General features: G+C 39.2%; 2 protein-coding genes across 16 annotated transcripts in view; one reads left to right on the top strand and one right to left on the bottom strand.

The window, feature by feature from the left end:
- baz2ba (bromodomain adjacent to zinc finger domain, 2Ba) overlaps positions 1 to 1,137 on the bottom strand; it is a 65,447-nt gene extending 64,310 nt beyond the window's left edge. For 9 of the 13 annotated variants that reach the window (XM_051378292.1, XM_051378294.1, XM_051378295.1 and 6 more), the window contains exon 1: positions 910 to 1,136. The gene's annotated coding sequence lies outside the window, so the exon portion shown is untranslated. Of the gene's footprint in view, positions 1 to 909 lie in introns of all 13 variants that reach the window. The other 4 variants (XM_051378291.1, XM_051378296.1, XM_051378303.1 and 1 more) reach the window with 1 other exon arrangement.
- Positions 1,138 to 15,629: 14,492 nt separating this feature from the next.
- On the top strand, positions 15,630 to 25,294 carry marchf7 (membrane-associated ring finger (C3HC4) 7). Of its 3 annotated transcripts, none has more exons than XM_051378619.1 (11): positions 15,630 to 15,892; positions 17,967 to 18,168; positions 19,489 to 19,635; positions 19,800 to 19,971; positions 21,603 to 21,788; positions 21,897 to 23,085; positions 23,516 to 23,685; positions 23,780 to 23,883; positions 23,998 to 24,102; positions 24,436 to 24,484; positions 24,592 to 25,294. In XM_051378619.1, exons 2-11 carry the CDS (start codon positions 17,977 to 17,979, stop codon positions 24,681 to 24,683), a joined length of 2,406 nt encoding a protein of 801 aa, XP_051234579.1. In that variant the 5' UTR covers positions 15,630 to 15,892; positions 17,967 to 17,976; the 3' UTR covers positions 24,684 to 25,294. The 3 variants fall into 3 exon arrangements, with proteins under 3 accessions (XP_051234579.1, XP_051234580.1, XP_051234578.1); XM_051378620.1 differs by lacking the exon at positions 15,630 to 15,892 and adding an exon at positions 15,900 to 16,575; XM_051378618.1 differs by lacking the exon at positions 15,630 to 15,892 and adding an exon at positions 17,281 to 17,423.
- The last annotated feature ends 24 nt before the right edge of the window (positions 25,295 to 25,318 follow it).

Genomic DNA, 25,318 nt, shown 5'->3' with positions numbered 1-25,318 from the left:
AAGGGGCAGAAAAAAATGGAGGATATTGTAATATACACAAAGGGATAAATTTCAACAACTCGGCCAAGCGGCTGCAAGCTCGCCTTGCATGCCTCTCTCGGTTTGAGGAAGCGACCGCGATAGGCAAAAGGCTGGCCAGCAACATGACTAGCAACACGACAAAAAAAAAAAAAAAAAAAAAAAGCTCAAACTCTCGCCCGCTGTTGGCAAAAAAAAGAAAAAAGAAATGAATATTATACGTTAAAGTTAATGCGAACCGAAGGGGGATATTTATGTATTTGTCGCTAATTGTTTTATTTTCGCGTCGAGGGACTATTAAAACTGGATGGATATTTTTTTTTTTCTCAACGGTCGGGCAGCGAGGACCAACGGCAGACCAGTAGTTAACCCCCCTTTTCACGTTGACGGTTACAACATCCAGCACGAAATATACGCAACAACTGTAACCGATATGTTAAAAAGAAAAAAGCCACGACAAGACAACACCATAAACCCTTTAAAAAAAAAAAAGTTTAAATGTCTTCACGATAAGACAAGTTATCAAATAGCCTTGAGTGAACGACGCGAGAAAGAGTAAGGGGAAAAAAAGGAGAGAGGGACACAAAGACGATTCCCACTATCAGGTCACCACTCAGAAGAGGAAAAAAAAACAACACTATATTAAAGAGGTAAAAAAAAAAAAAAACTTTACAGCGAAATGTACCGGTTCGGAGAATTACAACAGTCTGAATGAATGTACAGCGTTAACAGAAAACAAGAAACTAATCTATAAAACCCAGTTTACACAAGCATGGAAAAAGAAAAAAGAAAAAGAGAGAGCTAAGAAACTAGAAACGGAGCCAGCTCTACGCAGCTCATCGCTTGTTCTGTGATGTGAGGAAAACAGCGTCAGTGAAATAAAACACTTACCTTTTTTTAGTTTCGACACTTTACTTATTTCCAACGTGGGTTTTTAGTTCAACTAAACACTTCGGCTTGGTCTTCTTCTCGCCTCTTTTTTTCCTTGGTCGGTTTTGGTTATGAAAGAAGGTCGGGGACGAGTGATAAAGAAGGGAATTGGGCAGTAATTGAGTCTCGGTGTGTGTGAGTGTGTGTGTTAGTTACTAACAGCAGATTGAAGGAGACTCTTCTCAAGGTTTATTCAGCTCCACTTCAAGGAACCGACCTGACGTCAGCTCACTACTGCCACACAAAGAAAACTTATTATTTGTGCAGCGGCCGTAGTAAAAGGAAGGATACAGTTATTGACCGCTTTAAATGCGACATTGTCATTATAGCTTTTTTCCCCCACAGCACCGGCAGATATGTAGCGGTAACTTTTTATTTATTTATTGATGTTTGTTTGTGGGCAATCTTAAGAACCACGCAGACCTATGGCGATTATCGGCCACTAGTGTCAACAAATAACATAATAAACAAATAGGCTGCATAAAATATATATATATATATTAATTCATGTTTTTTCCCCGTATAAGACGCAACTTTTATATAACTTTGATCAGTTTTGTGATCTAGATTATGGATTTAATTTCTGCTTTGTAAGGTGGATTTTAACAAAAACACGTTCAATTGTACCTGCATGCGAAGATTTTGTATGTTTGCAGAGGAAATAGGCTAAAAGTTTTACAGTCTTCTTCATATTTCAGACAACGACACTTGATTTTTTTGTTTTCTTTATGGATTTATTTTGAAAGGTGCGTTATGAATAAAGTTGCGTTCGTTATTAGTATAACCTGGAACCAGAAAAGATTTGACATTGTTACTTGTTAAATGACATGAACGATTAAACAATCGTCAAAATAGCTGTTGATTAATTTTCTGTCAGTGGACTTATCAATTATTTGACTAATGGCGTGAGAGACACTGAAGGCTCAGGTTGATGTTGGACTAAGTTATAAATGTAAGTGATTAAATCCGTTAAAACAGTGTTATATTATCATCCACACATTAATGCGTTTAATAAGTTAAAAAAAATAAAGCCTACATTCTCCTTTAGCATTCGTCTATTTATCTGTTTACCAGTAAATTCCTTTAAGCTACAGTTATTTGTCAGTACTGAGTCACTAAAATTCCTCCTCTGTCTCTCTATTAACTGACCAAATGATGATCCTTCAGAAGATGATACATGATCAAACAAATACAAATGAGTTTCAATCAGCCTCTAAATGACAAGGCATTTACCAAACAAAAACAGAAATGGGACAGCTCTTCCTCGGGATAGGATCAATACATTGCCTGGCAAAGACAGCCATCTGTGCCTAATTGTATGCTTTACCTCCTCTTCTGAACACACAATAAGCAACAGGCTGAACGCAGGCCCTCTGACCCAGACTGGGTTTCCAGACGGGGGAAGATTATTTCATTCAACTGGAAAACAACAAGGGGGGGGTGGAGGGGAGGGTGGTGGTGGAGAGTTTTTTTTTTTTTTTTTGCAGATGGAGTGGGCAACTGTTCTTATATGCCCCACCCTAACGAGGATGAGGATGGGTCACAGAGCCAGAGCCAACTGGTGTGTCTCTGTACATGTCACATCACCCCTGGTTGTATCCATTTTAACAGGTATTATACTGGATTAACAAACTGTTCACTGTTAGTTTATAGACACCTCATAAATCACACACAAACAATGAACTCATTGTTAGCAGCTTGATGGAGTGTTGGTTTACAGGCACATTCATATTAATGCTTCATAAACATTATAAATGACCATAAATGTATCCTGTTTTTTTTTTTTTTCTTCTCTCTCTCTCTCTCTCTCTCTCTCTCTCTCTCTCCGCTGTTATGTCACAACATCCAAAAGTGTCACCCTTTTTGATGTTACTGCAAGAATTGCAAAGATGTTACACAGAAATCATTTTCATGTGTAAGAAGAAAAGAAAGAAAAAAAGAAAAGGTGGTGGCGGGGTTGGGGTCTGATAAAACATTCATGATCACCCGAGTTTTGGAGGATGGACACAGAACCCCTTATTCAGCTTGTGGCGTGCAGTTAAAGCCATTTTATAAGCTCGCTCTCCATGTTCTTTGGTCATTGATTTTCTTCTCTGCCCCTTTCCATTACCTGTTGAGATGGGGGGGTTTTGCTCTTCTTCAAACACACACACACACACACACACACACACACACACACACACACACACACACACACACACACACACACACACACATATACAATCCTCTCTATCTGTCTCTCTAGCCACTGGCACCCTGGTGTATTTCTCCATCTTCTCCGCCTCTTGTAACAGGAATGACAGGCCATGAGGAATGACAGTGGCTCTGTTTGTCATACAGTAGCAGCAAGAAGCAAGGGTTTTTAATTGCATTGGAGAATCTTCATTAAAGAGAGCACATGGGGGCGGGAATGGGGGAGAGGGCTGCATGGGGTGGCGTCGGGGGGCACTCTAAGCATCGTCATTAGGAGAAGGCACTAGCAGCATAGAAGGGTGGGCCCTCTTTGCATGCACACTGAGAATGCCTGCCGTACCTCGGTCATTTGTAACATAATAAGTGCCAGCACAATGACTGCAATGCGAGAAAGCACACCACAGGGAAGAGAAGGGGGAAGGGAGACAGCATGTCTGTCTAAAAGAGGGACTTTTTTTTTGTCTTGATTAGAAAGTATAATGAGCCACTAAAGAAACAAGAAAAAAAATAGATCTCTCCTGAGACTGATGGAAAACAAATTAATCTGGTGATTTGGATTTAATTATTATTTTTCTATTAGTCCACCATGCAAAGACAGGGACAGCCGTCAGAAGCGAGGAGCTGTGCTTGCATTTATTGATTTTTGCCTAGACACATTCAGGGAATACAGATTCATCTGCTCTCCTCCCCACACAATCCGCTATGTGGGATTCCATTAACACAAGAAGCTTCCAGCAACTCTGAGATGTTTAATTTGAACACCATAAATGGAGCTTAAAATAGTGTTCACACACAAGGAAAGTGGCCTAAGGATGTCTTTTTATGCAATTGAATTAGTCCTCACTTATTGTTGTGTCCCACATAATAACTATTAAATAAACACCCAATAAATTAAATTAAGACAATGTTCTGCTGTATAGAATGAGTCAAGCTCTATTGTTCCTCTCTCTGCCTCCAACATCTTACACAGCTGTAATAGTTGAGTTTAATTTAATCTTTTGTTTTGGATTAATGTAAGAACCCTGCAACCGGACTGTAATTATTCTTCCCATCCATGTAGTATCTTCTTTTCGTGGCATCCTTTCAATACATCAGTAGTCTTGAACACAATGCCTTGTGAGATGTAATGATTTGCAAAGTCAATGATTTGAACTGCCTGTGTGATTAAAGCACAAGGGACCAATTTGCGGCTGCTATATGTAGAATATTGGTGTGCCTCAAGTAGCACTCATATTCTCTCGCTGACATGAAATTCAGCAATTATGCCAGATGAACGCTGTTATTGATTGGTATCCTCCTATTCCTTACTGAAAAAGGTTTGCAATAATTGTAATGACTTTGAGTGTGTAGACCCAATCACAGATATTCTGAGAGCCGAACTACGCCTAATGGTATATGTGAATCCACGTGACAGTGAAATATGCATTAATCCTTGACCTTTAACCCCAGAGACATCGCCAGGAAGCAGGTTCAGGGATGTTACTTTGAGTGTTTTTGTGACGCAAAAAGCCATCCTAATGTCAGCCTTATGTTTCATTGTCAGCTTGTGATAACATTGTACTTCTCAGTAAATGCATACAAATTAACTAGATAAAAAGTCATTTGGAAGATTGACCAAATAATGTTTTCCATGCAAGGTTGACTAATAAACCCCTGCACAGTCTAAATGAGTGTACTCGCAAAGTGTTTATTGTGGTGAATGTAACTGAGCAGAACCCTCTGTTGCATGATGTAATACACAGAAGGGAGAAATCATCATAATAGCAGAGTAGTAGAGTGACTCATTCCTTGATGAGGTACATTCACACTGTCATTCAATGAGGAGATGCAGTTTGTGTGCACATGTTGTCAGTGTGCGACCAATAGAGAGAGAGAGGAGAGAGAGAGAGAGAGAGAGAGACGGAGACAGAAAGACAGGGAGAGAGAGCATTAGTATGTTCCTTTTCTGGGAATGAGGAGTCATTTGTGCCAGGAAAGTGGAGAAATAAGTCCCAGCCCTACAGTGATGCATCTCTCCATGAAGAATTAGATCACAAGCAAATGTCACCCCAACCTGAGCAAAGCCAAATGACCTTGAATCAAATAAAAACACATCTTTACCCACGTCAGTGTGTATACACACCACACAAAATGTCAGCAGATTTTCCATTTGCTAAATCTGTGCCTAAGTGCAGGGGTTTAGCTAAGGTAATCAACCTAGCATTTTCCTGCAAGTACACATGAATATCACCCTGGAGGAACCCTGCTGTTAAATACAGTTAAATAAAAGTAACTTACTTATAATTTAATCAATTTAAATTAAAGTGGCATGAAATTTCCCTTATTCATAGGACCAGTGCTGGCAAAAAAGAAAGAAAAAGAACAAACGTACACAGACGCAACATTATTTACATTCAGTGACTCTACAATTGTTTTACAATTTCTTCTGCTTTTTGAGACGGATGAAGCTGAGGGGATTGCTGAGGGGATTTTTAGGGGAAATGACTTTCACAGTTGAATTTCAAGCTTCAGTGCATTTCTTTATCATATAGTTTACATAACTAGCTTTGATTTCTGTCCACTGTAGCTCACATATATCTTTGACAGTAGAGTATACTTTGATAGATAAGTAACCGTTGTACTTTTGCCATTACCATTACAGAGGGTTTGCTGTTTTCCTGACATTATTGTAGTGCATGTGTAACACAGCCAGTTTCTTTTATTTTTCATTTTCTTACAAGAAAGTTTACATGGTCTATTATACATAAATACGCTCATATTACATGAATAGTGCATGGTCATTACCTGGAAAATAAGAAACATTATTGCAATTCCATGGAGACTAGACCCACTTTTATTAAGTCACCCACTAGTGATTTGTAATGCAAAGGTAAGCTACCTTTTATGGGATTCCACTCAAATGCTAATCCACAAGAGGCTCTCAACTCATATTGACAGACATCACTGTTGGAAAAATCAAGTCATTAGAGATTTAACAGTGTTCAGTTTGTGCTGGTGTAAAGCTTTCTTGTTCTTTTTAAGCAGTGACTTTGACAAGTTTGATTTTGGCAGAGAGTTCCTTGAAAATTTGGATCAAAGCATGGAAAAGGAATACTGGTATTTACACTGCAGTATACTGAAAGTGGAATTCGTAACTAATTTCAAATTAGCTATGCATTGTGTTACATGACCAGCACTTAGATTGAACACCAACTTTTTTAGGACACACCAGTCATGTGAGGGTGAATTTGGTACCTGTATTGAAGGGACATTGGACTTGCAGCAACCCCAGGCAACTATAAAAAGTGAATAATCTCATATGAAAGTGTCTTACACTCTACAATATCTTCGAAGCCCTGGAAATTCAGAATTGCAAGAGTCAACTCCCAACAAGCTTTTTAAAGATTTCTTCTTAAATTGTGAAATTAATCAGATCCTTTGCCACTGAAGAAATCGACAAGTGTTCAGAAAGAAACAAACCTTTGAAATTTTTGAGGAGAATGTATATTAAACTTGATTAGAAAAATAAAAAAGAGTCAAAGTGAATAAGAGTGCAGAAGGCCAGTAAGTGTTTGTGTGTAAGGATTAGTGTCTCTATATATTGTTTTTATAACATAAAAAAGGATAAATAAATTAAATTGTCCATCTGAAATGTTGAGTTTGTTACACAGAGGGAAAACCACTTTACATTTGTGTCAAACACATGTCAAAATAATGTACAGCTCTTACTTAAAACACATCATATTTTACCACATACATATAAATGTTCCACAAAATTTAAATCATTACTAGTTTTCATTTTACATGTGTTTTATGCCTAGATAATTGTAAGAGCTGCCTGGAACATGAGCGATTCCAACACCCACACATGTGAAGCATATGTTACTTCACACAAAGTATCTGATGTGGATACCATAAATAAAAACCTTTGAGAGAATATATTTGTGTGAAATGGGCTTTGGTTTGTCCTCCATGTGATTCCCATAACTGTTAGATTTCCTACATAGAAATAAAACAGGAAGCATAAAAAACAAATCCAATGTAAATGTGATGCTAATACACTGTATTATAAAGCTACCTATGGTCTAATTATAGACCTTAAAATCTCATTTAAAATGCGGAAAAAATGCCCACGCATACCATATAAGCTATTTTCAGTGTGTGTCAAGGCAATCAAAAATACATCGACTGAACAGGCTTTCATATTCATTCCAGAGGTGTGTTTGAACTGTGTATAAACCCTAAGAGCAATTATAAAATATATGAAAAAGACGCCCCTGCAGATATATAGTCCACATACGTAATGCTGGCCTCTGTACTCTTTAATCAGAAAATACATTAAATAAGACAAAAACAGGGACACGTATTTTAAAAATAAACTTCACCATATAGCAGCACTGAGAGAAAAAAGTACCTTTTCAACCAACATTGATTGTTTAATATGAAAGACTAATAAAGCAATATGAACTACTGTCCCACAAGGTAAACCCTACGACCGAAAGAACACATTTTATTTTTTAGCAATTGTGTTAAATCTTGCATAATGGCCAAGAAATAGATGTAAGTGAAATGAGAAAAAGGTTAGAGATAAAGATAAAAATAACAGGCATCGAACATGAAATTGTTTAAATGATAATCATCTCCATCAATTTAAAGAAACCTGTATATTTGTCTATTTGTGTCTACAGGAGACAGATCAAACCAAACAATTTTTAAAATTCATTTTAGGCCAGAGTATTCAAAGATACTAGATTTTTGGTCATTTCTCAGTGAGACAGTCTTTAATATCTCAGGGTAATAACAGCCCGGAGTGCTTCATCCAAAAATTTTGTGTTAGAAGATATACACCTTCGTATGTCACCCATTTGCACATTCAAATCCCCAACTTTCCCTCAGCTCACTGTTGATATATTGAAACTCAAAACATCAACAGTGGAGAAAGATTGAGAATTTATAGGTGTTAATGGTCACAATAAGAAAATCAGGGAGCGCATCTTTACTGACCCACTCACTGGTAAGCTCTCAGATCCTCATGGGAGTGAATTCTTTATAAAAGGCAGGTGCACCAGAGACTTCAACACTTAAGCTTACTGTATTAAAAAAATATGAGACGAATATATTTTAATATTTTGTGCCAAGTGACAAAGATCTGGATTACTGAAGATAACATCTGTCACTCAGCCTGTCACACCTGCATGTTTGAAAGTTTCATTATGAATAATGGCTGTTAATGAACCCTTAAAGTACGGTGGTGTCAAAGAGAACATCATCTCTTGGAAATAAAATGCAGGTTTTATGTTTAATAATAAACTAATTAATAATGACACAACTCTTTATAAGCCAATTTAGCCTTCAAGATCATAATTAATACTATTTAATATAAATACGTGTATATTCCCTGAAGCAAATTACTATTCATTTAAAAAATTGTAAATGTGTGCTTTTCTATTAGTGACTGTGTGTATGTGTATTAATTTAATAATTAACCGTCTCTATTAATTACTTTGATTGGCAAAATACATTATTCAACAGGCATGTTCATAGAGCTTGGCAGGGCCAGTGTTTATTTACAGTAACAATAAATAAAGCATTATGGTGTGAAGTTAGTATAGGTATACAAATATTTTGTTGTTCTTTTAATTTGATTTAGCACCAGGAAATGCATGCATATGTGGAGCAAATTTAGGTCGAATAAATCATTCATTGCAATGCTTAAGAAACAAAACTAAAACAAATCAAAGGAGTCAGGACCATGGGGTTAAGAGCAGTTCATTAGATTACTCAAAAGATGTGTTTGTTGAGAAGCATCTGAACGTAGACTTAGGTGGGCCTGTGGGGGTGGTCTTAAGACAGTTTTAGGACAGATGAAAACAGGCCCTGTGTTAATTAATACTGGCAGGCCACTGTTCCTCCTGGCAGTGTGCAGGCAGACATTCTGGCCTGCCCTCAGTGACGCCTGGTCAAAAATAGGGCACCACACAGCACAGTAATGATCACAATGGTGACATCATCCTTGCCTTCAATGTGCTCTCCCCTCAGTGCTCTTCTGAACAAAGAGCAGCAGGCATGCAGGGAGGGAGGCAGATGTCACTTTGTGTCTGGGGAACATTAAGACCAACAAATGTTCTTTGAATCCTTGGAAAAGCCTTTTAGTGGTTGTGTGGGGTAAAACATTGCTTTGCTGAAAGTCACTAATTGAAAAATTGGCTCCTTCCTTTCATGAATCAGGTATATGATTTTTTGTATTTTAATTTTGTTTTCTAACACATGAATGAAAACATTTATGGGTTTATATCTGCTGATTGAAACAGAGCAAACCCATGGCAAGAGAAGAATGTCCGCAAATAGCTCACAAGCATTTTAGATGGTGCCCCTCAAACATGTGACCTAAAGTGTTAACACATGTGGCTTTGCTTTTTCACCATGTATGTTTCAAGTCCTGTGTTTGAAGCAGACTCATACACACTTTAAATATAACCTAACGTCATCATCAAGTAGGCAGAGACTTCCTCATTATAAAAACGCAAATACTAGCACATTGCCTGTCTATCCCCAAGTTGCCATGAGATCATCACCAACAGAGATATTGCTGCTGAACACAAATCTTTGGCCACACTTATACCGCGGGTTTGTTGTTTTACACAATTTCTAAACCTTAAAAAAATGTCATGTCTCATATTGAGTAGGTTTCTGAATCACAACATAGGAAATTCCCCCAGGACAACAACTTACAATACGGCTTAGTAAGTTCACTCAATGCTGCTGTGTTGCGTGTTTGTTTCCATGAATCTTCTGTTTGATTTATGCTGGAAATAACTCACAACCCTAGCCTGGATGTAACTTCCTAGAGGTTTCTCAGAAGGCATAGACTCTTGCTCTCTGCACCCTTGAAGACACTGAGCTTGTATTGTAGTTCTCCTATAAACCAGCCTTTTGTGGTATTCATGTGTCTCCACAAACAGAGAGAGAGAGGGAGGAAGGGAGACAGAGGGAGGGAGAACCAGAGGAAACAGATTCTCAAGACCTGGACGAGCCGTGGGAAAAGAGGGGTCTTGTAGAGGAAAAGCAGAAATGTCTCAGGACATTCCTTTGTGATTACACAGTGCTGGACCACTCCAGACATTCTTGCAGTTATTCTGTGTCTTACAGCTCAAGTTAAAGTCCATTTCATAAACAGAGTGCAAACATCAACATCTCCATGTCCTCATAGTTGTTGTGACAGTTATGTTTTGTGAATCTTTAAGCCATTTGACTTGGATAAACACTCCAAACCAGAGGGTAGAGGACGCTAATCATGCTTTTATCCCTGCACGTCAGGAAACTTTGATTTTACCCCATGCCCTCCTGTACAGCTGGAATAAATGAACAACAGCTTGGAGAGACAGGTAGGTATGCATCTCATATCCACCCCACATAAGATTCAAGTAAGAGGAGGGCATTGTGCGCAAATCTCAGGTTACATGCCCATGATATTAGCTGAAAGAGTAAGCTGCCCCCAGTGGGAAAAAAAAAGCATGTTCCTCCCTTGTCACAGCTAGCATGAATGAGAAACAGGTCCAAGGAATGCTCCATTATCATCCTATCAGCAGCGCTGGGGGAGGAGAGCTTGTAGTCTCTCTTCACATAGCAGTGTGCAGAATCATGTGTCTGAAGGAGGAAGGGGGGCGACGGGGGGGACGGGACGAGTGGCATTGGCCTACAGACCCGCAATTGGGCTGAGCATCCTCCTCCCCAACTCACCAGACCTTGCACTTCCTCATTTGTCTAGGTCAGGCGTCCTTTTTGTCAGCAATTAATCTGCAGCACCGCCCTCCTATATTTATCCCCTTTCACTCTCTGTTTCTCCTTCACCTCTTGTTCTGTTAGCCTTGAGTAGATTTACACTTGGTTTGATCACTGTTCACTGTTGTATACATGCAACTGATAATGGATCGCTGGGCCTTTTAAGTGCTACATTTTTTTTTACCAAGCATGATGAGTATCTTGTTGACCTTCACATTATTATGCATCTGCTGTTCAACATTGCTCTCTCTCCGCTCCAAACTGACCTTTTCTGGACCCCCCACTTTTTAACATGAATTCAGCGTGTTACAGTTTTAGATGGTAAATGATTTTTGCTCAGAGGAAACAGAAAAAAAAACCCTAATAATAATGGCTGCAACATGAAAACAAAATGAATTGAAAGTGCTGAATGTGTTTAGACTTATCTTTGATCAATGCTTCCTGGGGTCTGCTAAATTAGATGTGAGTTAAAGTATGCAAATTAAATGAATGCTGCTAATCCTGGATTTACTGCGATGACAGGATCTACAATGCCTTTCAAAGCAATTATTCAAATCAATCTAATTAAACCTGTTGAAATTGGCTTTAATTGCCTCCCTGACTAAACAAACACTAAGTTCTGGCATGCAAATAATAGTGCAGCTCAATTGCTTCTTCCAAGGATGCGGAGGAAAAAAGTGTGAACTATAGCGCCCCTTAGTGGCTATTAGCTTCTCCTAGCTTTCATCATGACGTCAGCCCTGGACAGTATTGTCTATACAATTGTGTGTGTGTGTGTGTGTGTGTGTGTGTGTGTGTGTGTGTGTGTGTGTAGGCCACCTTTGTTGCAAATGACCCAGATTCTGATTATTTTCAAGTAAAGTGGGATCATCATCAGCAGCATGAGCATAAACAACGGTTACTACAAATGACAGTTAGAGGTCAGTGGTTCTTCAGTGATTCCCCTACAATTTTAAAATGATTGAAACAGCGGCCATTAGATCAAATGTTGTGTTCTCACCAAAGCAGTCATCTATCTACCCAACATCTAACCATCCTCTGTCCAATAAAAGCAAAAATTCCCCAAAATAATCTCAAAAAACATATTTAAATATTAATAAAACAATTATCACATGCACCCAACCCTAAGACTCTCAGTTTTGAAAACACAGAACGTGTCATCAAGATTGACCCACACACTTTTTTTTCTGTATTATTTTTGGGCTTTATTCGATAGGAGTGGAGGGAGAGATGGACATACATTACATATGGTGTGCACTCTGACAGGTGAGGTACCAGGGAGCCTCTAGTTGATCCACACACACACACACACTTGACTTATTTACAATAACTATTATTGTTGAGCTGTAATACGTGAGATTATTGATATGATTTGCTGTTCTCACTGTAAAATATTAAAGGGTTTTTCTTTCACAGAATAAAAAAAAGTAGTGCCTACGAAGGAAGACAGTTTTGGGTTATTTAGATTTTGACATACCCATTCTGCTTCTACCCTAATAATGAATCAAAAGTATTTTTGTGCAGCTCAAAGCACTGACAAATCACATTTTACAAAAATCAAACATCTAATAATCCATAGAGTTTATTGTAAACATTTTACATTAAAAACACATTCTATACATTACATTAAAACACATTCTATAACAAAATATAAATAAATAATTAATAAAATAGTCCCTACAAAGACAGTTCATGCTGTGTTCTGTGGATGATGTGATTATGCCTCGGCTGCAAAATCCTTTGTCTTCAGGAGGAGTTGCTAAATGATCAGATTTGTTTTCTGTGTTCATGATTCTCACAGGAAAACACTTGTTATTTCTGTGGCATTTGCTCAGCACTACTGAAAAGCATGTAAGGAGCTGTAAGCAAAGTTTTCGCTGATTAATTTTGACTTGTATTTACAGTGTCTCCCTTGGGGCAGTAATTTTGAAAATGTCAGAATGCCATGACGAACGTAAGATGCATCACATGCCCCAGTTTTGTCAAAATCCAGTGAGTGGTTTGTATGATATATTGTATGTACAGACAGATAGTTGAAACTTGAATCTCAGAAAAAATGCATCAACTTTCAAGTCAGTACATTCAATTTTGAACTGCTACAATTTCGCTGCTTTAACAGAGTTATACAACATTATCATTGATCATGGCTGATAAAACTATAAGCAAGTCAAACACAAATCTGGCAGTCTCCCCTCTCATACCTGATGGCTAGACTATTCCTTCCTCACATTAACTGCATAGTTTGCTGAATCCTCATCCATGTCTTGGCTGCTCATCACACATTAGGACGTTGGTTATTATTATTAACTGCAGAATATTCAGAATATTATTATATTGATGTTTTATTACTGTTGCATATATTTAAAAAGCATTTTAATGTTGTTGATTGATTTGTTTTGTTTAATCTGTAACATTGAACTTCATATTTATTAAGACTATCTGTTGTTAAATACATTTAGTGGAATAGAAAAATACAAGAATTCCCTTTGAAGTGTTGCTAAGTATAAAATAGCATTGAATGTAAATACAATGTAAATAAAAGTGAAAACAAAAGTATAAAGTATAAGTACCTGAAAATTGTACTTAAAGGGTTATACGAAATTCACTTGCCACTGGATGTCACGCTAGAGCACCAGCACCTCAAACAAAATACAACTCACAAAAACAGTCTGTGTTAGTCTTTCCACAGCCTTTCCAACAATCACCAGTCCTGGTTCGATCAAAATAAACCCTTAATTCACAGAGTTACATGTGAAAATCATCGTGAAATGGCCACAATGTAAGCTAACTGCGCCAATGACAACAATCCACCAACTCTGGTTAAGTTCACTGAGGTAAATGAAAAAAAAAACAGCAGTTTCAGTCGCTCCACTCAGCAGCACACAGAGTAGACCGGCTGTGTAGACAAACCAGAGAGAGGCTGCCATAACAACGCAGGAAGAGGGAGTGTGAAGTCATTCACAGCTCAACACATCATGACTTCATTGTTACATAGGAAATAGTTGTTTGCTGCTGTGGGAACGTTTTAAATCTCATAGTGAATAAATATCCCTCTGTACTTTCCACTACTGCCTGTAATATATGAATGGCTGAACTGCTGCCTTTTTAAATTAAATGAATAAACATTTCAGGATAAATGCGTCTAGTAGTCTTAAAAGGTTATGGTGACTCACTTCACAGTGTTGTACCCTTTTGTCTGCTTTATTCTGTTATATTCCAGACTTCAGTTTAGTTTATTTATTTCTCAAGGACAGTGCATATTAATAAACATTGCTATAAATATGCTAGAATTAGCCAAAAGGCTGGGTTCCATCTGTAGGCCCTGGCCAGGTGTAAAGCCTTTAAAGCCCAAATTGTGTCTTTTATTTCCAGCTGGATTTACTGGCTGATGTTTTAGATGCAGCCTTTGCCAATATCCCAAACTCACTGACAAAAACTAGCATTGGTAACGACTACAAAGCCATGGCACATACAGTACTTTCCACAGGGAACTGAAACCTCTCAAGCTGTTAATAATTCTGGCTGGCCATGCCTCATTTCACAGATTTACCAAATCTTCATACACGGTTGTTCTTTTTTCTTTTTTTCTGCTTTCAAACGCAAAATTCTTTATTATGTGTTTGTTTGCATTTCAAGCGGTTTCAAGGGGTGAGACTTTTTCAGGAGTGTACACAGTGATCTCCATGAACTACAGCTACCTCTGAAGACAGAAGTAACACAGGAAGTTCATATACTCAGTACTGTACTTAAGCACAGTTTTGAGGTACTTGAACTTTGCTTGAGTATTTGCCTTTCATGCTACTTAATACATTTTGGAAGCCAGTTATTTTTTTAATTAACTACATTTAATTGACAAAATTAGTTACTTTGCAAATGTAGAATAAAAAAATATGAATTAACAAAAAACATGATGCATTATTATTATTTTTATCATGGTTAAGCTACCCAACAGTATATAAAGTTTTCAAAATGTGCCCCACCTTTGCACCTTTAATGCATCACTAATTATAATCCAGTGATATAATACATATGATTCTGAAATGGGCCATTCTGCATAATGAGTACTTTTACTTTTGGTACTTTTGATGCCAATACTTACGTATTTTACACAGTGGTATGTGTACTTATAAGTAAAAGATCAGAGTACTTCTTCCACCACTGTTGTATTGGCAACATAATATATACAATGTATCAGCACCAGTGATGGGCAGTAAATCTAGTAATAATATTACTTTCCCGAGTAACAAGAAGTGTAACTAATTACTAATAAAAAAAATTAAAAATTAAAAATGTTACAATATTTCTTTAGTTGGCACCCCTTATTTAAAATAGAACAATCCAATTGCATCCTTGGATCAATTTTTGTAATCGTGGAGGAAACTATGGGAGGCTTACATTTAGCGATTGGAAATATTCCCAATATTTTTTATATTTAACAAGCAAAACTGAATTTTAATCACCACAAGTCGAAATTTTGTGGTAGAAGGGGGGCCACACTTTTGTGGGAAGTAGCAGAAACACAACATAACGTGTAGTGTCCCTAATTACTGTTGGCAGGGAATAATATGAGAATAATAACATTACTTTTAAAAAGAGCAATGAGTAGCCCAAACACTGGGTTGTTGGTGGAATTAATCCCCAAAACATAAAAACATGACATGCCTTTCTCATCTGAGCCGTATGGGGCCGCTGTTTGACTTGGCCTGGAAATCTTTGAGGCGTCAAAGTCGTGCTGAGCTGTGAGGTTTTAACCGTATCAGTGCCACAAATGCTCAATTCTCAACCCGGGGTGCGTTGATGTAATAGCTCAAAATCTACTCTACTAAAACGTGGATGAGACGCGTAATTAGAGAAGGACAATAAACCACCTGAAAGCAATCTTTTAAACCACTCCCTCCGGGGGTCATCGTACATCACCTGACCTGTTTCTATCCACAGCAGTCAAGACGCCATCGTTCCTGTTGTGCTTTCAAAGCGAGGCAAATCAAAGGTGAGGATTGCATACTGACACTGCTTTGTGTTCCTAAACTACTAAATTATCACCCTAGTGCAGGAAGGAAAACAAACAACAAAAAAAAAGGTTGTTTCAAACGAGCATTAGTCAGCGTTTTAATTTAGTTGACGTAAAATGTCAGGACTTCTAAACGCCAGCGTACAGATGGGCAAGCTAACCAGCTAGCTTGTGGCTAGCTTTAACCCGAGTTGTCACTCGCTGTAGCAAAACAGACGAATCGTGGAAAAAAAACAACAGCTGATCTATCCCGTTACCATACCTGAACGACCTCTGGGAAACACAGTTAATATTTAACGATAGATAAGTCTGCAAATGACGTCTCTCTCTCCCCCCCTTGCTAGTAACGTTAGTTCACGGCTAACATTGTTTTTGTAGCCAACCGAGCATTTTAACGCTAGCGTTGATTGTGACACATGAAATTACATGCAACGCAAGTCGGATGTCAATGAGACGAAAACAAACAAACAGTGAAAGGCTATGTTTCGGTCAGGAAACAACAACAACAACAACAACAACAACAAATTGTAGGCGTTAGGCAAACGCTCGGTGGTCAGCTAACTAGTTTGAGCTAACGTTTAACCTTTTGCGATTTGGTGGCGAGGTGTCCGCTCAGCAAAACATCTGAAGGCATCAAGTAGAAGACGAGGCAAGCAGGCAAGGTAATGTTGGCACACCTCGACATCGGTTTTTTAGTTGATTAGGTTGCTATTAGTGTGTTTAAGTACTAATGGATAATGGTCAGGTCAGGTCTTGTGTTTGTCGTTTTAAGGGTTAGGATTCAGTAAATTAGCTAAAACTATTGTAAATTCAACAGCTCTGCAATAAATCCTCCTTTTATGAATGTTATATTTGATTGTAAAGGCTGTGGTTTCCTCATGAACCTGACTTGGTTGGACAAAACATTAGACAACACATTTCTGGGTACAATTGCACATGTTACAATCTCCCCAAATGGTCATGAAGTTGAACCATGAAGTCTGAAACACTTGCAACATAAACTGACCAATCCTTAAAAAAATATATTGTTTATTAGACTACATTAGTTTTAGATGGGTGTATCTGTTTAAAAACTGACGGTTGAGGATATATCCCAGGAGATATTACACCTGCAGCTTCTTTCATAGCACGCAACAACTAATATTAATATTCAACCAAGATATCTAACATTTTTTAGGAGATTTCTTTATATTTTGTTAACTTTCAGGACTACTTTCATTTAACTGTTTTGTTTGTTTAATAATAAAACATTTGCGTCTCCCTAAATATGTTGTATTCTGTTATGGGAGGGTTTAAAGGGTTAAGTGGTATGTTATGGTTTGAAATGTTCTAGTTATTTTGTCCTTATTTACTGCTGTTCATTTCAGTCTGACAGGCTGCTGGCTTGCTCAGCTATCTTTGACCACAGGTGCTGTAGCTAATGTCGATGGGTCCGTATCAGTACCAAGGAGTAACTCATACTGCACCACCTTATGTCAGAAACTCTCAGCACTCCCTTCCAGGCCCGCTGGTACATTTGGCTTTCAGATAATTCATCAATAGCACTTAAGAGAATGTTAGAATTTAATTGACTTTGTGGTGTGTGTGTGTGTGTGTGTGTGTGTTGGGTTAAATGATGCAGATTAATAATGAATGATCTCAGCATCTCATAACTGGCGCGGAGCACCTTGTTTGCTTAGACACGCAGCTCAAGAGTGCTGCTGCTTTCTGGAAGTGTCATGTTCATGTGACAGAGTTCATAATCCCTAAGATAGGCACTGTGACTGTGATACCAAATCTATGAAGCACCACGGTGCCAGGTTTTGGTGTTTACAGACACGCCGTCACGTGCGAATCTAACACGCTCACACACTGCCCCACCAAGCCTTGTTACTCCGCAGACCGAGAGGTTGCAGGCCCTTTAAAAGTCTGTGCTGCAAGGTGTAAACTCTTTCCATTGCGTAAGGAATAATTGATGCATTTCTGAGCAAGTTCTTCCCGCTTTCCTGTCGGCACATCTCAGCTATCGTGCATTAAAATCTTTGGATTTCTCATCTCCTCCGTATCGCAACAGGCAATCCGTGATGGACTCCAGGTCTCGCAGACTTCCTTTTTGTCTGCCAAGCTCAAGATCGTCCTACACATCCAGTCCGACAACAACAACCTCCTCCTCATCGCTCGGCTCCAGTAGGTTGTACAGTAGGGACACAGTGCTGAATAATGACCGCTTCCCGAGGGCATCGTCTTCATCTTACAAAGCAGACCTGGAACAACAGGTAGGCTGACAGCACAACCTTTTAGGCTTATTGAACCAAAATAGCTAAAAGCTAGGAACCATGCATTGGTGTTTTATACACAGTGCACACCCCCACATCTATTTATTTGCCTACAACATGGACTACACCACTCTCTGACCTGTGCTCTGCTGTATCAGTCTTTGTGTGCTGTATATAGAGCTTTAGTTTCATATTAAATTCACTTAACATGCTTGTTAAAAGTTTGGTATGTGTTTGGTTTGTAGCTTGTAGATGAACACCAGCTTTATTAATTTCAGCCTGGCATGCAGATGTCATATAGGGTGATAGTGTCAGCTGGAGTATTGTTGGTTTAAATTGGACAAAATGGCCACTAACAACAACAACAACAACAACAACTGCACTTGTTGGGCCTGAGTCCGTGTCATCCTGCTGTATCTGTGTTGCTATTCCACTTGGGGCTTCACTCATCTGGCTTTCTTGTATATTCCAGAGAGAGGGCATTCAAATAGGCTTTTCTTCCACGTCCCCAGAGGATGATGGTACAGTAGCTAACTACACATGTCAGTGGTGCAACAGCAGACACTTTGGAGGTCTTTTTATAGGACAGCCTAGATTCCTTGGCACACGTTGCATGTATTTCAGTCCTGCTTCTCATCAAGGCCCATTTCAAGAGATAGTGTTACTGTTGGCCTGGGGCTTGCCTATTTGTTACTGTTCTTTCTAGAAGAGTCCCAGTGTAGGTGCAAAGACCCAACAACCCACCCACCTTTCATCATTTTTTTATTTTATTTTTTTTTACTGTACCAGTAACAGTACCTTTTAAACAGTACATTTAAACTATCCACTTAGACAGATCTATATTGGTGTTTCTTCAACATGAGTCACATGACACTTACTGTGAAGGTGTCCTGTGGAGTTTTCTCATAAACAGTTATGTTTACATTCAGTGTTTTCTGTCAGAACACCCAAACCTGTTGAATGCATGTATTTACTCATAAGACATTTCATCTTTTGAATATTTAAAAGCCAATTGCTTGCATCCATGTTAAAATCTGATTGCAGTCTTCCTATTTCTGGCTGTTTTGCTGTGTATTTCTAGGTATCTTTGCACAATATGTTCACTGAACAAAATGTGGAACTGTTGCACCACATGCATATACGAGTAGAGCACGAGATGCGAACAAAATGGGGAACCACTCACTGAAACATTTTTCCACTAGTGATTGTGTGATTTTCTAACTACTGGAGGAAGAAAGAACTCAAATTTGTATTACTTATTTTCCTAGGCACAACTTCTAACTAATCCTAAAAATGTTTTGCTTTCTCTCCGTTTGGAAGAATTCCCGCCTCCTGAGGTCATCCAGAGACTACACTAGCTCTGACAGTCGCTCCACTAGCTGGAAGTTGCCCTCTTCTCTGACGTCCTCCAGCAGATCTTATGACCGCCAGTGGGCTGATTCCTCTCTCAGCAGCAGGAGCAAACTGGTACTGGAGCTTTACTGTCATTGGTTTATAGCAGGCAAAGTACAGCCTGGTCAAATGTATTGTCTAGAACTTTAAACATTTTAGGGTAGAGGTTAGAGGAATATTACTGAATAATGTCATTGAAATATAAATGTATTTTTTAATGTCTGCCTTCATTTCCCCAGACTGATTCTGAGGGGAGGTTGGGCATGCGCTCAGTTCTGTTGAACGCCACTGATGATGGCGATTCTAAAAGGGCCAAACTGTCATACAGCAACAGAGGACTGTACTCAAGAACGCCCAGCACCTCAGTTACAGGATCCTCCTATTCCAGTAATGGGCTTAGCAGTGGCAGAGGTACATAATACAAGACTCATGGGGGTCAAAAACTGTTTCCCTCAGGGATACTTTTTGAGCCTGTATCCTATTGTTCTAATGTGAGGTGGACATGTGAAGATCTGACATATTAATTCGCACTGCATACAGTTTGTCCAGAGCGCACCCCCTCCGCCTGGCTTGAGCTGCTCTTTGTATATCCTCCTTTTAGTGGACACACCTACAATGGAAATCAGATGACTACTCTTTGTACCGTGTTGTTGGTCTGATATGTCTTCAGTGCAGGTGGTAATGGTAGCTAAACAGTGGTGCGTCTGTGGTAACATGGGTGGTTAAGTAACATGAGCCCTCATTAGTAAAGCTAAATATGACGAGTGTCGCATTTAGGGAAAGTTATTTACATTTTAAAACGACTATAATAAACCATTATTTTAATAGTTCTTAATGGAAACCTGACAGTGATGGGCTACTGGTGCCTACATAGTTAAAACGCTGCAGCCACCGTCGGTCTGATGTGGAAATAATTGGCAGCTTTTAAAGCAGTGACACAACACTAATAAACTTCTTAACTTTGACCTAGGTGTTGTTTTAAGTTCTACGCTGTACTCCAGGATCAGGTTGCACCATCTTTCAGTTTGTGCACAAAATCCTTTGTAAGTTAATAGTAACTATTAGGTAGTTCCAAGCTGATGCTACTACTGCTTACCGAATAGTTTCTTAACAAGTAAAAGCAGTGTGTGAATCGAGTGCCAGCAAATGCGCAGTGCTAAATTAAGTATGTATAAACAGGAAGTTACTGCAGCCTCACAAGCTCTAAACTGCCAAAAATAACAGTTTTATGGGGCCAAATGGGTATATTAAACTTAACAGATGATGTATTGTAAATTACAAATTAATTTTTAAATGCATACATATACAGAGGAATAGTTGTTTCACATGTAGTAGCATAATAAAGTCTAGAATGAGTGGTAAATATGTCATTATTCAAACAAGAACTATTTGGTTTAATGTTTGAATTTTCTTTTTGCAATTTGAGGTATATTTTGTTGACTAGGGAAATATTTTAAAATTCAGTTTACATAGTTATTAAATACAGTTTTAAGAGTCAGGGCCCTCCCATTGCCTCTCGTTAAGTTTTCTGTCTGAACAGGTTATATATTAGCAAGCTAATGTAAGCTTTGTCATTTGGTTCAGTTAGCCACACTTACACCTCACATTTACTAGGTGTAAATATTTAGCTACAGCTAATCTCTATGTAAGAACTACTTTATGCTCAACCGGTTTTAATTTCATGGTGCACAGCTAGGGTAAGTTTGAACTTGAAACCAGCTCCAGATGTTAAATGTGTTTGTAACTTGGGAGCAGGTTGTTGAGCAAAAGCCTATGTTCATGGCCTCTGTCAACAGTAAATTTATTTGCCATTTATCATCATTTAAACTAGGAGTCACCAGACATAGACACTCCCGACAGAACTGTTAGAAATTAGTGATGATTAAACTTAAATAATCACATTTTCTCAGTAAAATAGCAATGTACCAGAAAACCTAACTGAGATGTCAAGTCAGATTCTGCTAATTCCTATCAATTTTAAAGTGAATTGTAAAATGAACCAAGCAGTTTTAAAAACAGTTTTTCTACTCTTTTCTCAACAGGTACAGGTGAAAAACAAAATGACACGTATGATTCATCATGGAGCTCGTGCCGTTTACTCTCACGGTCATCATCTTCCTCCTCAAAGCCGCTGTTGTCCACGAGAGAGATGGAAACAAAGAATGAGCCCAGTCTCTCAAGTTTGGGAGAAAGAAGGACTAGGACTTCTGGATTGGCTTCCTCATTGTGTAGGCATATTTTATGATGTAAAAAAGACACAGTAAGCAATCTTTCTTAATGTATTGTGACACAGAAGCCAGTCTCACACTAACATCTCTTCTCTTCCCCCAATTCAGATCAGACAGACAGGGTAACGTCCACATATGCACAGGGAGCTCGGCCTAAAGAGAGTGTCTACTCTCCATCCTCCTCCTCCTCCTCTTCTTCCTCCTCCACTGCTAGAGAAAGCTCTCTAAATCGCCACCTCTCATCTTCCACCTCCCATCAATCTTCTCCTCTGGCGCGTGACTTCAGCAGCAGAACCGCATCTCGTTTCTCGACCGGCTCGTCCACTCTCCACTCATCTCAGGAACAAATCAGAAAACCTGAGTCGTCCTCAGTTAATTCCTCCTCCTACTCCTCCCACACCCCTCGGTACACCACTCCCCTGGCCAGACCAGAGGCCACACTCCCCCCAAGGCCGGCACCTGAAGGCGGAGAGCCTGAGGGCCGTCGCTCCACTCGTCGCCTTTTGTCCCGTTTGTTTTCACGGCGCTCCAGCCAAGACTCTTCTAGTGGCTCATCCAGTGTTCGCTCCCTTGAAGATGACAGTCCATCAACTGGTGGAGAGTCTGTGGACAGTGATGAGGGAGTCAGGATGTCTAGTGTGGAGCCTGACACTGGAGGGTCGGAGGCAACCTTGGCTAGCCACAGGAATCGCAGAGCCGACCTCGCCCCTATCCAGGAAAATAACAACGATGGCTACCGTAGTGGCCTGCCTCGGTCCAGAATGTCATTGTGGAGAGAACCTGGCGTTGGCAGTAGTAATAACACAAGCAGTGGAGGAAGCAGCAGCAGCTCCTCCTCCTCCTCCTGGCTTTCCTCCTCCCTTCGCGGCCGCTGCCCACCTCTCCTCGCTCGCCTCAGAAGACATACTAGGGACGAGAGTGCGCACTCAGCTGCAGACGTAGAAGAAGGCTACAGCCGGCCCCAGCATTTACTGAGAAGGTGGGATAACCTTGAGCATAGAGCATCACAGGAAGACGACGACGACGATGATGAAGAAGAGGAGGAGGAGGAGGAGGAGAAAGAGGAAGGAGCAGTTGGTTTAGAGGCCTTTGGCGCAGGTCGTCCCTGCAAACTTGAAGAGGAGACGTTACCTGAACTAGAAGATGCCTCAGTTGAGTATTCGCCACGTCACAGAGTCGGAGTGTATGAAAACATTTCAGTTCCTATGGGTCCACTGAGTGGAGCTGAGCTGGACAGCCAGAGGGAGAAACCCATTTCCAGTAGAGATCAGGAAAAGCTGCGCAAGATCAAGGAGAGGTAATGGGTTCTGATCTCCCACATAAAAATGCATTTGTCACGTATTTAAGTAATTTGGGTAAAGTGCTTGATTGGTGTTTCACTGAGAGGTGGATAACATAAATATCCATTTATTTTGTATTGTACTTACAGTGATAACGTTGGTCCAAGATGTGTTTAACCTAACTCTAATCCAGTTAGAGTTGCCTTCCAAAAGCCGAAATACTTTTGTTTACTTGAACTTTTGATATCGCAAACATCCATTTTTTTTATGTACATCATATCCTAACACGATCTAAGTCTGCAATAAAATGTTTCATAACTGTCTCTTTACAATCTACAGCAGTACAATATTTCAAAAGTAGTTTTAAAGTTTTTAAATATGAAATGGATGTAAAGAAATTGGTACTGCATCGCCAGCACAACTAAATATCCTTCTTTCCTGCTCTAGACTGCTGCTGGAGGATTCTGATGAAGAGGAGGGTGACCTGTGCCGAATCTGCCAGATGGGGGAGGAATCGTCAACCAACCCCCTAATTCAGCCTTGCCGCTGTACAGGCAGCCTGCAGTACGTCCACCAGGACTGCATCAAGAGGTGGCTTCGCTCCAAAATTGGCTCGGGTAAATACTGTCCTCTCACTTGGCTGCAGCTTTCACCAAAACCACATCTTTTCCAGCAAGTCAGTATTTGGTTGTTTTTTATTTTGTCTTTTAGGCACGAACCTTGAGGCCATCACAACATGTGAACTCTGCAAGGAGAAACTGCGTTTGAACATAGACAACTTTGACATTCAGGAGTTATACAGGACACATGTGCAAGTGAGTCACCATTTTACTTCCTTTTAATTATATTTTATTTTATAAACCATGTACTGTGTGTGTTCTGGATGAAAACTGGGCAGTTTGCTGAAAGATCCTTTTCTTGCTTCACAGTCAGAATATGATGAGTTCATCAGCAGCGGCCTTTATCTGGTGGTGCTGCTGCATTTTTGTGAGCAGAGGTTCTCCGATGTCCTGGGAGCAGTTGATGCAGCTGGGGTGAGCACGACACACACACACACACACACACACACACACACACACACACACACACACACACACACACACACACGATTTACCCATAATGCTAATTCAGCACTACGGTTGATCATACTACATTAGTCTTTTTCAACATTGGCTGAAAGAGCCATTTGTATTTTCTTGCTGTCAGACTACGTTACAGTGAACAGGGCTTCCTGTTTTTGTAGTCTGTGTATACAACATTGACCCACAGGCACTCAAGTCAATACTAATTTACACAATCTGAAAATGTTTTAACTGTTGGTAGAATATAAATCTTGAAAAGAGAAACCTCTTCCCTTTCTCACCCAGTTATTCAACCTGGTGAGAATTCTTCATGAACACATGGACAATCTTGAAAGTATGTTGCTCAATTCTCTCCTATTGTGTAAATTGCCAACTTGAGTATTTTCATTGTTATATTTATTACATGGCTACAGAATTTGACTCAATGTCTCTGGATTGCAGTCCCCCATGGTGAAAGCGACGAGGAGATCCGAGACAACAGACCATCTATTGACTTTTCTGACCTGGACGACGATCTGGAAGAGGAGTACTAATTATGTACAATGAGGGTAAAAAAAAAAACGTTGGTCCGAAATATCAATATAATCTAAAGTTGCAGGGCTACTCCATGTCATATGGTAGCTCACCCAGTTTTCGCACATGCTTTGACATCGTCATATTCATCTGAAATGCAACAGCAGTGAGAAATTGCAGGTGGCTTTTGCTGATATGCAAACTTGAAATGAACTAGTGCGTTAAATATTTTGGTTGACACCACCATATATCTGTTTCTATAAGAGTGCACTTTATTCAATTATAATAAAATAAAAATGCAAGTTTTTTTTAACTGTTATACCACAAGTGCTTTAATGTTGAAATGGCAGAAATTGAAAAAGCATAGGGGGAAACAGTGACAAGTTTCAATTTTTACTTAAGTTGTGATGTTTAGGATGCTTTGTTGGAGAGAAAATTAAAAAGTGGTTATTCATTTTAATGTCTGTGGTCTCTGGCTTTTCCCACTGAGAATATGTTTAAAAAGAAGTAAGAACTTACTCCATTGACTTAAATTTTCTTCATCATTGTTCAGTGTTTGAAATGCTTTATGTATGTACAAATCTAGTTTCATGCTTTCAATTTTGGGAATAAAGATTGAACGCAAACTGCCTTTTTTTTGTGAAGTGTTTTTTTG

Source organism: Dicentrarchus labrax, unplaced genomic scaffold (genome assembly GCF_905237075.1).
Source record: "Dicentrarchus labrax unplaced genomic scaffold, dlabrax2021, whole genome shotgun sequence".
NCBI classification, from domain to species: domain Eukaryota; kingdom Metazoa; phylum Chordata; class Actinopteri; family Moronidae; genus Dicentrarchus; species Dicentrarchus labrax.
Note: the sequence above shows the minus strand (reverse complement) of the source record. Positions and strands in the feature narration are given on the sequence as shown.

Bases quoted from the DNA above. Each gene is read 5' to 3' on its own strand.
- marchf7 (XM_051378618.1), top strand. From the start codon at position 17,386: ATGTCAGAAACTCTCAGCACTCCCTTCCAGGCCCGCTG. The intron at 23,884-23,997 runs GTGAGTCACCAT...CTTGCTTCACAG, and splicing joins TATACAGGACACATGTGCAA to TCAGAATATGATGAGTTCAT. The intron at 24,485-24,591 runs GTATGTTGCTCA...TCTGGATTGCAG, and splicing joins ACACATGGACAATCTTGAAA to TCCCCCATGGTGAAAGCGAC.